The following is a 15,968-nucleotide window of genomic DNA, read 5'->3' as shown; positions in this document are numbered from 1 at the left end:
CACTGCACCAGGGACAGGGTTCATGACAAGAGGTGATAGGGGCCCCACACTGAGCACCAGGACAGACGCTGTACATTGGTGGTCAGCAGACAATTCTGTAAGATAAAGGATGGCAACACACATGTACCTGCACTGGAAGGTTTTGAAAAAAGCTGAGAAGCTGAAATCCATCATCATTCATCTGCTGACATACTGATCGGATGACTCCATTTAATGAACTCTGCTGCACGAGAAGAAGATCACCCAACCAACACTCGACTGGACCCTGTGCACGAACCGGACGATCCACCTGAAAAACAGATAGATGTGTATACGGCGTACAATACTACAGAGGATGGCAGCTAAAGTGTGCAGATGTAATCCAGGATCAGCAGCAGAATAGTGAGTGCAGCTCTGGAGTATAATACAAGATGTAACTCAGGATCAGTAATGTAATGTATGTACACAGTGACTGCACCAGCAGAATAGTGAGTGCAGCTCTGGAGTATAATACAGGATGTAACTCAGGATCAGTAATGTATGTACACAGTGACTGCACCAGCAGAATAGTGAGTGCAGCTCTGGGGTATAATACAGGATGTAACTCAGGAACAGTAATGTAATGTATGTACACAGTGACTGCACCAGCAGAATAGTGAGTGCAGCTCTCGAATATAAAACAGGAGGTAACTCAGGATCAGTAATGTAATGTATGTACACAGTGACTGCACCAGCAGAATAGTGAGTGCAGCTCTGGAGTATAATACAGGATGTAACTCAGGAACAGTAATGTAATGTATGTACACAGTGACTGCACCAGCAGAATAGTGAGTGCAGCTCTCGAATATAAAACAGGAGGTAACTCAGGATCAGTAATGTAATGTATGTACACGGTGACTGCACCAGCAGAATAGTGAGTGCAGCTGTGGGGTATAATATAGGATGTAACTCAGGATCAGTAATGTAATGTATGTACACAGTGACTGCACCAGCAGAATAGTGAGTGCAGCTCTGGGGTATAATACAGGGTGTAACTCAGGATCAGTAATGTAATGTATGTACACAGTGACTGCACCAGCAGAATAGTGAGTGCAGCTCTGGAGTATAATACAGGATGTAACTCAGGATCAGTAATGTAATGTATGTACACAGGGACTGCACCAGCAGAATAGTGAGTGCAGCTCTGGAGTATAATACAGGAGGTAACTCAGGATCAGTAATGTAATGTATGTACACAGTGACTGCACCAGTAGAATAGTGAGTGCAGCTCTGGGGTATAATACAGGATGTAACTCAGAATCAGTAATGTAATGTATGTACACAGTGACTGCACCAGCAGGATAGTGGGTGCAGCTCTGCTCAGCTGCTACTCACTGTGTTGATTGTGGGTGCGGTCGCTGCTGAACCTGCTGTGTGCTCCTGAGCTCCTGAGAACCACCACCTCTCCGCCCGGGGACCTGCTCTCTCTCTTACCCAGGGAGTGAGTGGGTTTCCTGGGATGAATGAGGGGGCCAAGTCCCAGGCTTCTGCTTCCCGGACCAGGCTGGCGGGGGGCAGAAAGAACCAGCAACCAGCCTGCACATCAGAGGATTCGGGGGTGAGACGCTCCACCAGGAGTCACAGCAATGTGGCTCCTACTCCCCCCAGGTCTGCAGAGACCCAGAGAAGCTGCAAGGCTTCCATGGAGGAGAAGCTTGCTAGCGTGCAGGATGACGGCCCTTCCGGAGGAAAGCTGAGTGCTCACGGAGGTGAGGCCGACCTCACTGAGGAGGGTTGGGCGCTGCAGAGACCCCAAGAGTCGGTGTCCACCTATGCCTCCCGGGTCATGAGCCACCTTCGTGAGTATGAAGAAGCAAGCAAGAGATTGAGAAGGCTCCGGGAGGAGCTGCGCTGCACAAGCGCAAAAGCTGCAGGCGCCTCCAGACCCAGGAAGACGCAATTCCAGGCGGAGGTAAAGAGGTTGAAGCTTGAAATTAATGACCTGGAGGTAAGAAAAGCGTTTATCCAAGAAAAAAGTGGACCATTTAAAGAAAAATTGCAAAATGAAGACCGATTTAGAGAAATGGCTGATAACAGAGAGCAAAGGCAGATAGGGCTGCAGCCTGGGAGCCAGGTGGATGATGATGATGATGATGATGATGATAAGAAGGAGGATGACCAGCAGAAAGCCCCACCTGGCAGCCTGCTTAGTCACTCACAGGCCACGTGCAGCGAGCTCCCTGCTGGACAGGCGACAATGACATCTCGTCGCAGTTCTGCTGGCTCTGGGGAGGACAGTGACATCGGCCAGGGAGGGGCGCTAATGGCAGAGATCAAGCTCCTGGAGTCCCCAGTGTGCCTTCAGAACTTCCATCTTGGTGATGATTTACCAGAGGAGGCACCTGGGGGCCACAAGAAAAAGGTAAAGAAGATCAAACCTAAGCTCCAGGAAGCGGTAAGCTATGTGTATGCCCCCCTCCCTGTACCCCCTGAGTCGGCTGCAGGGTCAGCTCGCTGTATAAGCCCCGTTGCCCAGCCCAGCCCGGGTTCTGCTGTGGATCCGGTGCAAAGGCGCGGGGAGACTACAAAGCAATGTAGTGAGGCGCAGAGCTCCGTTTCTGCTTGTAGTAGCAGGGACGTAGCAGCAGGTGCATCAGCCGAGAGGCTGGACAGTGAGGGCGGCCCGGCGGCGGGCGAAAAATCAGGCCACGATACTGTGGTGCGCTCCCCAGTGGGAGGGGGGAGCAGCCCGGTGTCGGGGGCAGCTCCGGTAGCCTCGGTGCTCCTGAATGCTGTTGCCGCTGATCACTTAGTTGAGAAGCGGCGGCAGTGTGAGGGGGTTACCGGGGCTGGGCGTTCCGGTCCTCCCACCAAAGTCCTGTTCTGTGTTGGCGCCGCTGGTCAACAAGATCCTGATGCTAAGGATCAGCGGTGCCTCACAGCAGCGAAAGATCAGCGGCGCCTGGTAGCAACCATGAAGCAGCGGAAAATATCAACTGATGATGCGGAGGGCACACATAAAACCAGGGGTGAGGTCACCTCCAGTTCTGTGGAGGAGACTCAGCCCCTTGTGCCTGATGATGCGGAGGCCAAAATGTCACCCCCTGTTGTCACTGGTCCAGCAGGAGTGAATGTGGTGGTGGGTATGGATGAGGAAAACTCTTTGTCTAGTGGTGTGGTTGCTGGTTTGGTGGAGGGTGAGGAGGTTATGGAGGTGGGTAATGGTGATACTGTTGGTGTGGATGTGGTCACTGGTCCGGTTGCCCCCCCGGTGGTGGCAGCACCTGTCAGGAGTTATGCCGCTGTCACCTCCGGGGGAAATAGGGCGTCCACCTCGTCTCTGGGCTCTGGGGACGGCATGTTGCAACGGCGTCTCCTGGAGGCTCTAAAGAGGGGAGAGAGATCACTAATGGTAGAGGGTCGAGAGGTTGATCTATCCTTCTGGATAGAGAGGCATGGCTTCGGGGCCTTCCGAGAGCAAAGAGGGGGGGATACAGTGTGGTCCCTCCCAACAGCCGGGCCGGGTAGTGTGCGTAGGAATGTGGTCCGTCTTCGGTGGAGGGGCAGTGATGCGTGTCCTCCAAGGTCGAAGGTTGTGGAGCTCCTGCTGAGGATGGGCTTCAAGGCGATTGACATCTACGCCTTGATACATCCCTATTCCACACCTGAGTTTGATGTCAGCTTTGTTCGGCCGGAGGGGCTTGAACTTTTCTGGTCGAACTATGAGTTGGCAAAAAATGAGCCCGGCTGGCGAGACTTTGCCGTTCAGGCGGTGTCTCGCCAAAATCAAGTCAAGAAAGTGACCGTGATGACATGTAACGAGTCGCTTTCTTGTTATGACATCATGACGTGGCTTGGCCGGTATGGAGAGGTAGTGGAGATGCCAAAGAAAAACCGTGACGAGTTTGGTATCTGGTCAGGGGCCTGGACGTTTATGGTAAAACTTAAGCGTTCAGGTGGTACGGTTGCCCACATACCATCATCTGCCTTCCTGGGTAGGGATCGTATCCTGGTCTTCTACCAGGGGCAACCGAAGCTCTGTCACAAGTGCGGCGACCCCACACACTTCAGCGCAAACTGCACTGTGCAGAAGTGTGCATTGTGTGGGGATGTCGGCCATCTTGCTGCATCTTGTGTGGAGATTAGGTGCCACCTGTGTGGTGAGTTAGGTCACCCATTCAGCCGTTGTCCTCGCTCCTTCGCTAACGCAGTCGTGACCCCGGTGGGAGAAAGCCGTGAGGCTGATTCTGCTGGGGAAGGGACTAGCAAGGGTGAGGGAGCTGAGGGGCCAAGGAAGAAAAGCAATAAAAAGACGCCTGCCCAGCTAAGGCGTCTAGACAAGCGCAGACAGGATAGGGAGCTGGGCGAGCCTCGGGCTACTGGGGCGGCCCCTGTCCTGGATGCCAGTCTTGCTGCTGAGGCCCCAAGGGATGATGAGTTGGATGAGGAGGTCAGGAGGATCCACAGGGAGGAGAGTGCCACTGCCTCAGAGTCCTCCCATTATGAAAGTATGGATGAGGATAATAGGCAGTGGCTAGAGGACAAGCGTAAGCTCGGCACCAAAAAGAAGAGAAAGAAGGGAGATAAAAAATCTTCTCTCACTCTGACCAAGGTACCTAAGGAAGGAAAAACCGACTCCCCTCTGGTTGGTCTTTCTAACCGGTTCCAAGCCCTTGAAAACATCTCTTCCTCTGAGGAGGAAGCTGAGGGTGAGGTTCTGGCTTCGGCGGGGCTCACAGGGGGCGCCGAGTCTCCTCCTTCTGGGAACGTAAGATCCTTGGAGGGAGGGACTGGCCCAGAGTCCGGAGACGAGGAGGAAAAAAATAAAAAACGCGTGGAAATGGATACCTCCATGTCATTAAAGAGGGGGAAGGATTCCTCCTCTGAGGCAGAGGATAAGGGGAGTGGGAAAAAGAAAGCCATCTAACTCAATCACCAATAATGGCGGAACCCACTCCGTTGACGCTGGCGTCCATTAATGTCGCCAGCATAAAGTCAAATACAGCTAGATTTGCGGCCTTTGATTTTCTCAGCCGGGTTGAAGCTGACATTTTCTTTTTGCAAGAGACCAGGCTGCCAAACATGGCAGATGTGTTTAAAGCTAAGAGGGAGTGGAGACTCGGGCCCTCCTATTGGTCTCTTGCGGCCGAGCCGTATAGCGGAGTGGCGGTCCTTTTTACCGCACCGGTGGAATGCCGACGGGTTATTGAGTTAGAAATGGGGAGGTGCCTGATCTTAGATGTCCTCATGAAGGGACAAGAGCTCCGGCTCATTAACATCTATGGTCCCCAATCCAAGTGGGACCGGAAGTGTCTCTTTATGAGGATCAAGCCCTACCTTTTTACAAGTCGGCAGGTTGTCTTTGGAGGGGACTTCAATGCTGTCACGAGGCCCCGAGATAGAGGAGGTTCCAGAGACAAGCTGACTTATGATAGCGTCGCCCTTAATAGTATAGCTAGTGAGGCTCGCCTGGTGGATGTCCACATTCGGCACACCCCAGGCCACGAGGGGTTCACCTATCATCGAGGTAACTGTAGGTCCAGAATAGATAGGTTTTATTTAAAGGAGGAAGCTGTCTCTTCAGCAGTGTCTGTTGTTGAGGTGGAGTTCTCCGACCACTGTTTAATTTTGTTTTCTCTGAATGTTACAGAGACCCTCCGGATGGGAAGAGGCTTTTGGAGGCTCAATTCGTCTCTCTTGGAAGAAGCGGAGATAAGACAGTCCTTTGAGGATTTTCTTCAGAGCCAGGTACCCTTACTGGATCTTTGTAGTAGTAGGTCAGAGTTGTGGGAGATGTTCAAGGAAAGGGTGGCGAGATTCTTCCGCCAGCTCTCGAGCCTCAGGAGTCTGAGCAGGTACCGCCTGTATCAGGGTCTGAGGAGGAAACTCGAGCATCTTGTCTCAACTGGAGGTGGCCGCGAGGAGATCTCCAGAATGAAATCTTTGCTTATGAGGTGTCAGTACGATAGACACGCATCTTTGGTTTTTGAGAGGGATTACGGGAAGTACCGCTCGCCCGACCCTTACAGAAACTGCAAGATGTCAGTGAATAGTAAAGTGGTTACAGGACTGGTCGACACTACGGGGTCCCTGAGGCGATCCAGATCAGGGATCCTGGAGGTTGTCAGATCCTTCTACTCGCACCTCTTGGGGAAGAGGGATCTTGATTGGGATGAGATGTCGGCTTTCCTGGCAGAAGCTGTCCCCGAACCAGGGGTAGACCCCTCTCTTGACGTTTTGACAGAAATGATCAGGGAAGAGAAAGTTCAGTTGGCGATTGAAGGGCTTGCTCCCAAAAAATCGCCTGGTCCAGATGGCTTAACATCTGAATTCTATAAGACCTTTAAGGACGTTTTGGTTCCCCTCTTGACTGAGGTATTCAATGAGTGTCTTTCCTCGGGCACTCTGCCGAAGTCAATGAGGAGGTCTGCTCTGATCATCTTGTCAAAGGGTAAGGACCCGTCTTGCATTGAGAATTGGCGTCCCATAGCGCTTCTCAATGCAGACAGGAAGGTTCTGGCAAAGGTGCTGTTTAATCGGCTGGTGAAATTTGCACCCCGACTCCTTTCGGAGGCCCAGCATTGCTCTGTTCCAGGCCGCAGCACATTTAGTGCTGTGCTCTGTGTCCGAGAGGCAGTGGAGCAGGGTAGGGCTGGTCACTGGAAGGGGTACATGCTGTCACTGGACCAGGCAAAAGCGTTTGATCGGGTTAATCACGAGTACCTCTGGTCCGTCCTTCTGAGATATGGCCTGCCGTGGGGGTTTGTTGATTGGCTTAAGACCTTGTACAGTGGGGCAGAGAGTTTCCCGCTTGTGAATGGTTGGATTGGTAGCTCTTTTGAGGTTGGGTCCGGTGTTCGCCAGGGTTGTCCCTTGAGCCCGCTGCTGTACGTGTTTGCGATTGACCCTCTTCTTAGGAGGGTGGAGCGTGGACCGTTGGCCGGGATCGGGATGGATCAGGCAGCACCGGAAGCCACTCTGAGGGTGGTGGTGTATGCCGATGATGTCACTGTGTTTGCTTCCTCTCACGAGGAGGCAGGGTGGCTGATGTCAGAGGTAGATCGCTACTCGGAGGCATCCGGGTCCAAGATCAACCGGGATAAGTGTGAGAGTCTCTGGCTGGGAGGAGGAGATCCTGGTTTTGAGCTCCCGGACACCCTTCCAGGACCCAAAGTCTCTGCAAAAGTCCTTGGCATCGAATTTGGCCAGGGGGATTACCCCAAACAAAATTGGGACAGCAGGCTAGAGATCGCCACTCAGAAGGTGAACCAATGGAAGGGTTGGTCTTTGACCCTAAGGGAAAGGGTAAACCTGAGCAAAACTTACCTGCTCCCTTTACTGATTTATCTGGGCAGTGTGTGCATCTTGCCGGAATCTCTCTGGACTCGGGTCTACAGTTTGTTCTTCCAACTGTTATGGGGGAATAGACTGAACCTGGTCAAGAGGGAGGTTACTTACCGTACGAGGAGACTAGGAGGGTTGGGTATGGTCAACCCTGTGGTATTCCTTGTGGATACCTTCATTAAGATCAATATCGTAAACCTCTGGAAAGAGAGGGCTCCTCCGTGGGTATTCTCCTGTAGGGGATGGTTTCAGCCTTTCTTCCAGGAATGGGAGACAGGAGGGCAAGTGAAGGATCTTTGCACACCGCATGGACATCTTCCGGCTTACGCTACCTTGGTTCTGAAGGTAATTCGTCGGTGGGGTCTGGGAATGTGGGAGATCAGGACTCTGCCAAGGAAACTACTTGACAGTAGGGTTCTGTTGACCCATTTCCAGAGGCCTCTGGCGCTCAAGGACTGCCCAAGACGGGATCTTGGGGTGGGTTTGCATCTTTTGAATTCTATCAGGATCTCCTCGAAGTTTTGGGACTTGGCTTGGCGCTGCTTCCATGGGAAACTGTGTGTGAGGGACAATCTGAAGTGTAGGAGCTCTGAGGACAGGAATTGTCCTCGGGAGCATTGTGGTACCTTGCTGGAAAGCATGGACCACTTCCTGCTTCATTGTCCCTTCAACACAGAGGTGTACAACAGGGTGGGCGCCTTCATTGGCTGGTCTCGGCTGGCCGGTCTCTCCTATGCGGAATGGGCCTATGGAGCATTCGGAGACCTGGGTGGTCGGGACCGCTGCACCTTATTTCTAGTTAGCGCAGTGGTTAGGTATCACACGTGGAACGCACGGTGCTTAGTATCGACGCAACGAAAAATCCTCCCAGTGGACGATGTGTTTAGAACCATACTCGGTGACCTGGTGAAGGTGCGCTCTCTGGAGTATGGGAGACTGGGCGCACGGAGGGCCGCGCTCCTCTGGAGGGGCTTTTCTTTTAGTGTGCCCTAGTCTGGTCATCTCCTTTCCTGGTGGTGGGCTGCTGCTGACACTGTAGATTTTTGTTTTGTTTGATCATTATACAGTGATGTAGGGCTGCAGGCGCCGAACTTGGGCTTCGTGTTTTGTAATTATTGTGGTGTGTGCTGCTGTATATAGTGTATATATTGTATATAGGGATATAGAATTGGGTGTAGGTAAAAAGAAGAGAAAGAAGGGAGGAAAAAAAAAATCTTCTCTCACTCTGACCAAGGTACCTAAGGAAGGAAAAACCGACTCCCCTCTGGTTGGTCTTTCTAACCGGTTCCAAGCCCTTGAAAACATCTCTTCCTCTGAGGGAGAAGCTGAGGGTGAGGTTCTGGCTTCGGCGGGGCTCACAGGGGGCGCCGAGTCTCCTCCTTCTGGGAACATAAGATCTTTGGAGGGAGGGACTGGCCCAGAGTCCGGAGACGAGGACGAAAAAAATAAAAAACGCGTGGAAATGGATACCTCCATGTCATTAAAGAGGGGGAAGGATTCCTCCTCTGAGGCACAGGATAAGGGGAGTGGGAAAAAGAAAGCCATCTAACTCAATCACCAATAATGGCGGAACCCACTCCGTTGACGCTGGCGTCCATTAATGTCGCCAGCATAAAGTCAAATACAGCTAGATTTGCGGCCTTTGATTTTCTCAGCCGGGTTGAAGCTGACATTTTCTTTTTGCAAGAGACCAGGCTGCCAAACATGGCAGATGTGTTTAAAGCTAAGAGGGAGTGGAGACTCGGGCCCTCCTATTGGTCTCTTGCGGCCGAGCCGTATAGCGGAGTGGCGGTCCTTTTTACCGCACCGGTGGAATGCCGACGGGTTATTGAGTTAGAAATGGGGAGGTGCCTGATCTTAGATGTCCTCATGAAGGGACAAGAGCTCCGGCTCATTAACATCTATGGTCCCCAATCTAAGTGGGACCGGAAGTGTCTCTTTATGAGGATCAAGCCCTACCTTTTTACAAGTCGGCAGGTTGTCTTTGGAGGGGACTTCAATGCTGTCACGAGGCCCAGAGATAGAGGAGGTTCCAGAGACAAGCTGACTTACGATAGCGTCGCCCTTAATAGTATAGCTAGTGAGGCTCGCCTGGTGGATGTCCACATTCGGCACACCCCAGGCCACGAGGGGTTCACCTATCATAGAGGTAACTCTAGGGGTAGAATAGATAGGTTTTATTTAAAGGAGGAAGCTGTCTCTTCAGCAGTGTCTGTTGTTGAGGTGGAGTTCTCCGACCACTGTTTAATTTTGTTTTCTCTGAATGTTACAGAGACCCTCCGGATGGGAAGAGGCTTTTGGAGGCTCAATTCGTCTCTCTTGGAAAAAGCGGAGATAAGACAGTCCTTTGAGGATTTTCTTCAGAGCCAGGTACCCTTACTGGATCTTTGTAGTAGTAGGTCAGAGTGGTGGGAGATGTTCAAGGAAAGGGTGGCGAGATTCTTCCGCCAGCTCTCGAGCCTCAGGAGTCTGAGCAGGTACCGCCTGTATCAGGGTCTGAGGAGGAAACTCGAGCATCTGGTCTCAACTGGAGGTAGCCGCGAGGAGATCTCCAGAGTGAAATCTTTGCTTATGAGGTGTCAGTACGATAGACACGCATCTTTGGTTTTTGAGAGGGATTACGGGAAGTACCGCTCGCCCGACCCTTACAGAAACTGCAAGATGTCAGTGAATAGTAAAGTGGTTACAGGACTGGTCGACACTACGGGGTCCCTGAGGCGATCCAGATCAGGGATCCTGGAGGTTGTCAGATCCTTCTACTCGCACCTCTTGGGGAAGAGGGATCTTGATTGGGATGAGATGTCGGCTTTCCTGGCAGAAGCTGTCCCCGAACCAGGGGTAGACCCCTCTCTTGACGTTTTGACAGAAATGATCAGGGAAGAGGAAGTTCAGTTGGCGATTGAAGGGCTTGCCCCCAAAAAATCACCTGGTCCAGATGGCTTAACATCTGAATTCTATAAGACCTTTAAGGACGTTTTGGTTCCCCTCTTGACTGAGGTATTCAATGAGTGTCTTTCCTCGGGCACTCTGCCGAAGTCAATGAGGAGGTCTGCTCTGATCATCTTGTCAAAGGGTAAGGACCCGTCTTGCATTGAGAATTGGCGTCCCATAGCGCTTCTCAATGCAGACAGGAAGGTTCTGGCAAAGGTGCTGTTTAATCGGCTGGTGAAATTTGCACCCCGACTCCTTTCGGGGGCCCAGCATTGCTCTGTTCCAGGCCGCAGCACATTTAGTGCTGTGCTCTGTGTCCGAGAGGCAGTGGAGCAGGGTAGGGCTGGTCACTGGAAGGGGTACATGCTGTCACTGGACCAGGCAAAAGCGTTTGATCGGGTTAATCACGAGTACCTCTGGTCCGTCCTTCTGAGATATGGCCTGCCGGGGGGGTTTGTTGATTGGCTTAAGACCTTGTACAGTGGGGCAGAGAGTTTCCCGCTTGTGAATGGTTGGATTGGTAGCTCTTTTGAGGTTGGGTCCGGTGTTCGCCAGGGTTGTCCCTTGAGCCCGCTGCTGTACGTGTTTGCGATTGACCCTCTTCTTAGGAGGGTGGAGCGTGGACCGTTGGCCGGGATCGGGATGGATCAGGCAGCACCGGAGGCCACTCTGAGGGTGGTGGCGTATGCCGATGATGTCACTGTGTTTGCTTCCTCTCACGAGGAGGCAGGGTGGCTGATGTCAGAGGTAGATCGCTACTCGGAGGCATCCGGGTCCAAGATCAACCGGGATAAGTGTGAGAGTCTCTGGCTGGGAGGAGGAGATCCTGGTTTTGATCTCCCGGACACCCTTCCAGGACCCAAAGTCTCTGCAAAAGTCCTTGGCATCGAATTTGGCCAGGGGGATTACCCCAAACAAAATTGGGACAGCAGGCTAGAGATCGCCACTCAGAAGGTGAACCAATGGAAGGGTTGGTCTTTGACCCTAAGGGAAAGGGTAAACCTGAGCAAAACTTACCTGCTCCCTTTACTGATTTATCTGGGCAGTGTGTGCATCTTGCCGGAATCTCTCTGGACTCGGGTCTACAGTTTGTTCTTCCAACTGTTATGGGGGAATAGACTGAACCTTGTCAAGAGCGAGGAGACTTACCGTACGAGGAGACTAGGAGGGTTGGGTATGGTCAACCCTGTGGTATTCCTTGTGGATACCTTCATTAAGATCAATATCGCAAACCTCTGGAAAGAGAGGGCTCCTCCGTGGGTATTCTCCTGTAGGGGATGGTTTCAGCCTTTCTTCCAGGAATGGGAGACAGGAGGGCAAGTGAAGGATCTTCGCACACCGCATGGACATCTTCCGGCTTACGCTACCTTGGTTCTGAAGGTAATTCGTCAGTGGGGTCTGGGAATGTGGGAGATCAGGACTCTGCCAAGGAAACTACTTGACAGTAGAGTTCAGTTGACCCATTTCCAGAGGCCTCTGGCGCTCAGGGACTGCCCAAGTCGGGATCTTGGGGTGGGTTTGCATCTGTTGAATTCTATCAGGATCCCCTCGAAGTTTTGGGACTTGGCTTGGCGCTGCTTCCATGGGAAACTGTGTGTGAGGGACAATCTGAAGTGTAGGAGCTCTGAGGACAGGAATTGTCCTCGGGAGCATTGTGGTACCTTGCTGGAAAGCATGGACCACTTCCTGCTTCATTGTCCCTTCAACACAGAGGTGTACAACAGGGTGGGCGCCTTCATTGGCTGGTCTCGGCTGGCCGGTCTCTCCTATGCGGAATGGGCCTATGGAGCATTCGGAGACCTGGGTGGTCGGGACCGCTGCACCTTATTTCTAGTTAGCGCAGTGGTTAGGTATCACACGTGGAACGCACGGTGCTTAGTATCGACGCAACGAAAAATCCTCCCAGTGGACGATGTGTTTAGAACCATACTCGGTGACCTGGTGAAGGTGCGCTCTCTGGAGTATGGGAGACTGGGCGCACGGAGAGCCGCGCTCCTCTGGAGGGGCTTTTCTTTTAGTGTGCCCTAGTCTGGTCATCTCCTTTCCTGGTGGTGGGCTGCTGCTGACACTGTAGATTTTTGTTTTGTTTGATTATACAGTGATGTAGGGCTGCAAGCGCCGAACTTGGGCTTCGTGAGTTGTGATTATTGTGGTGTGTGCTGCTGTATATATTGTATATATTGTATATATTGTATATGGGGATATAGATTTGGGTGTAGGTGTTAGGTTGGGTGGTGGGAAAGGGGGGGAGGTGGGTTTATCTTGTGGGACTATGGGACACTGGGTTGTTTGGGGAAAAAACTGGCACTGCCTGATCTGGCCTATGGACGTTGGACATGGACTCAGGCATGAGACGCAGGACCAGCTCTCAGGTCAGTGCGGGGGGTTGGGAATGGAGGATAGCTTGTAGTATTGTATATATTTGTAGTTATTTTATTTAAAACTAAAAAAAAAAAAAAGTTCATGTATATAGTCTGTTTGCCATTGTTTATTATATTTGTTATTATTTTGTTTGGTGACCGGACCTGAAAATCAAAGTAGTTATTGTTCTGTATATACTGTATAATATGTGTGAGAGGAGAGAATGAGCGGCTGGACCAGTGTTCAGTATATTGATTATTTTCTGGCTAATATTTTTGTTATGTTTTCTGCTATTATTGTTGTTATGTTTTTCATTTTTATAATAAAAGATCTACAGGATGTAACTCAGGATCAGTAATGTAATGTATGTACACAGTGACTGCACCAGCAGAATAGTGAGTGCAGCTCTGGAGTATAATACAGGATGTAACTCAGGATCAGTAATGTAATGTATGTACATAGTGCCTGCACCAGCAGAATAGTGAGTGCAGCTCTGGGGTATAATACAGGATGTAACTCGAGATCAGTACAGTGTAACGATTCTATATTTCCATATGTAAACTGTGAAAATGTTTAGAGGTGGACAGATATTTTAAGATATTGATTCTTCTTTAAAGAATAATAACATAATAGTATAAAAATGAGTGCAGTAAATTCTTACCTTGATTACTTCTCCTTCTCTTGACACTACAGATAAGATCTGGTCATAGTGTACATCAGAGAACTCTACCTCATTAATATTAGCAGAAATTGCAGGTAGATGAGGCTGAAATAAATGTATATGAGTATCACCATCTAAACACCCTGGATCCTGTAATAACATACACAGATTCCACTTTCTTTTTGAAGAATGTGAGGAATCGCACATCTGATTGAGGCGAGCCATATTGGCTGTGAAGCCAGACCATATGTAAAGTCATTGACATTGCACTTTATGTAACAGATCATCATTGATGTAATAGCCAAATTCTATTTTATTTACTTATTTCTTCACTGATATGTCTGTCTTAGGCTGTTACGCCATCTAGCAGACCCCAGGTGAACCCTGGCCTTCACCCTGGATTTACAATGGGATGCCCTAGGTTATGACCACGGAGTGGCTGCTGTCCAAAAAAAAAGCGAACCTGAGGCAAGAGTTGAGGAACTAGAGACAAACCCGCAGTCAGGATAACAGCTGGAGATGGAGACCAGATATAATAGGTGGTTAGTTAAAGAGAAGCTAGACCAGTCAGGGTCAGAGTCAGGAGGGGCTTAAAGGCGTATTCCCATCTCCAAGATCCTATCCCAAAATGTAGTAGGTGTAATAATAATACTAGCAAATACCTCCAATTGTAGTATAGTTCTTGTGATTGTCTATGCCGGTTACCCCATCTTCAGGGCATTGCAGTAGCTTAAGTATGCATGGTTATAAGCACTCAAAGCGACAGTTAGTTGCCAGTGGTAGTGCACATGGGGAAAGTGACATAGCTAATCAGAAGAACTATACATTTCTAAATAGAAGAATTTATTAATATTATTATTACACCTACCACATATTGAATTAGGATCTTAGAGATAGGAATACCCCTTTAAGAATAAACAAGTTGGATCAGAATCAGAGCAGGAGGAGTAGTAAAGTGAGCCAGGAGAAATCCAAGCAATAACTGGCAACCCCCCGCAGTAAGGCCAGTCTCGCACGTCCAGATAATTCCGGTACCGGAAAAATCAGTACCGGAGTTATCCGTGTCCGTGTGCTCACGTGGCACATTAGTGTGGCACACATGCGGCAGCCGTGTGCTGTCCGTGTGCCGACTGAGGACCACAAGGACCGTGCAGGAGACAGCGCTAGAGTTAAGCGCTGTCCCCCCTGCGTGTGGTGCTGAAGCCGGCATTCATTCCTTCTCCCCAGCAGCGTTTGCTGGAGAGAAGGAATGACAAATCAAGGTATTTTTTATTTTTTTGTGTTTAACCCCTTCATGACCCAGCCTATTTTGGCCTTAATGACCTTGCCATTTTTTGCAATTCTGACCAGTGTCCCTTTATGAGGTAATAACTCAGGAACGCTTCAACGGATCCTTGCGGTTCTGAGATTGTTTTTTCGTGACATATTGGGCTTCATGTTAGTGGTAAATTTAGGTCGATAATTTCTGAGTTTATTTGTGAAAAAAACGGAAATTTGGCAAAAATTTTGAAAATTTCGCAATTTTCACATTTTGAATTTTTATTCTGTTAAACCAGAGAATTATGTGACACAAAATAGTTAATAAATAACATTTCCCACATGTCTACTTTACATCAGCACAATTTTGGAAAGAAATTTTTTTTTTTGCTAGGAAGTTATAAGGGTTAAAATTTGACCAGTGATTTCTCATTTTTACAACAAAATTTACAAAACCATTTTTTTTAGGGACCACCTCACATTTGAAGTCAGTTTGAGGGTTCTATATGGCTGAAAATACCCAAAAGTGACACCATTCTAAAAACTGCACCCCTCAAGGTGCTCAAAACCACATTCAAGAAGTTTATTAACCCTTCAGGTGTTTCACAACAGCAGAAGCAACATGGAAGGAAAAAGTGAACATTTAACTTTTTAGTCACAAAAATGATCTTTTAGCAACAATTTTTTTATTTTCCCAAGGGTAAAAGGAGAAACTGGACCACAAAAGTTGTTGTCCAATTTGTCCTGAGTACGTTGATACCTCATATGTGGGGGTAAACCACTGTTTGTGGGCACAGCAGGGCTCGGAAGCGAAGGAGCGCCATTTGACTTTTTCAATGAAAAATTGGCTCCAATCTTTAGCGGACACCATGTCGCGTTTGGAGAGCCCCCGTGTGCCTAAACATTGGAGCTCCCCCACAAGTGACCCCATTTTGGAAACTAGACGCCCCAAGGAACTTATCTAGATGCATAGTGAGCACTTTAATCCCCCAGGCGCTTCACAAATTGATCCGTAAAAATGAAAAAGTACTTTTTTTTCACAAAAAAATTTTTTTAGCCTCAATTTTTTCATTTTCACATGGGCAACAGGATAAAATGGATCCTAAAATTTGTTGGGCAATTTCTCTTGAGTACGCCGATACCTCATATGTGGGGGTAAACCACTGTTTGGGTGCACGGCAAGGCTTGGAAGGGAAGGCGCGCCATTTGACTTTTTCAATGGAAAATTAGCTCCAATCGTTAGTGGACACCATGTTGCGTTCGGAGAGCCCCTGTGTGCCTAAACATTAGAGCTCCCCTACAAGTGACCCCATTTTGGAAACTAGACCCCCCCAAGGAACTAATCTAGATGTATAATGAGCACTTAAAACCCCCAGGTGCTTCACAGAAGTTTATAACGCAGAGCCATGAAAATAAAAAAATATTTTTCTTTCCTCAAAAATGATTTTTAGCCCGG

General features: G+C 49.5%; 1 protein-coding gene across 6 annotated transcripts in view; it reads right to left on the bottom strand.

Moving 5' to 3' along the window:
- DNAH8 (dynein axonemal heavy chain 8) overlaps positions 1-15,968 on the bottom strand; it is a 411,047-nt gene that overhangs the window by 154,272 nt on the left and 240,807 nt on the right. For all 6 annotated transcript variants that reach the window (XM_077282008.1, XM_077282010.1, XM_077282011.1 and 3 more), the window contains 2 exons: positions 13,256-13,360; positions 128-289 (listed from right to left, as the gene is read on the bottom strand). In XM_077282008.1, the coding sequence (XP_077138123.1) occupies positions 128-289; positions 13,256-13,360 (267 nt within the window). The remainder of the gene's footprint in view (positions 1-127; positions 290-13,255; positions 13,361-15,968) is intronic.

This window comes from Ranitomeya variabilis, chromosome 2, assembly GCF_051348905.1.
Source record: "Ranitomeya variabilis isolate aRanVar5 chromosome 2, aRanVar5.hap1, whole genome shotgun sequence".
NCBI classification, from domain to species: Eukaryota; Metazoa; Chordata; class Amphibia; order Anura; family Dendrobatidae; genus Ranitomeya; species Ranitomeya variabilis.
This window is presented reverse-complemented; position numbering and strand designations above follow the sequence as displayed.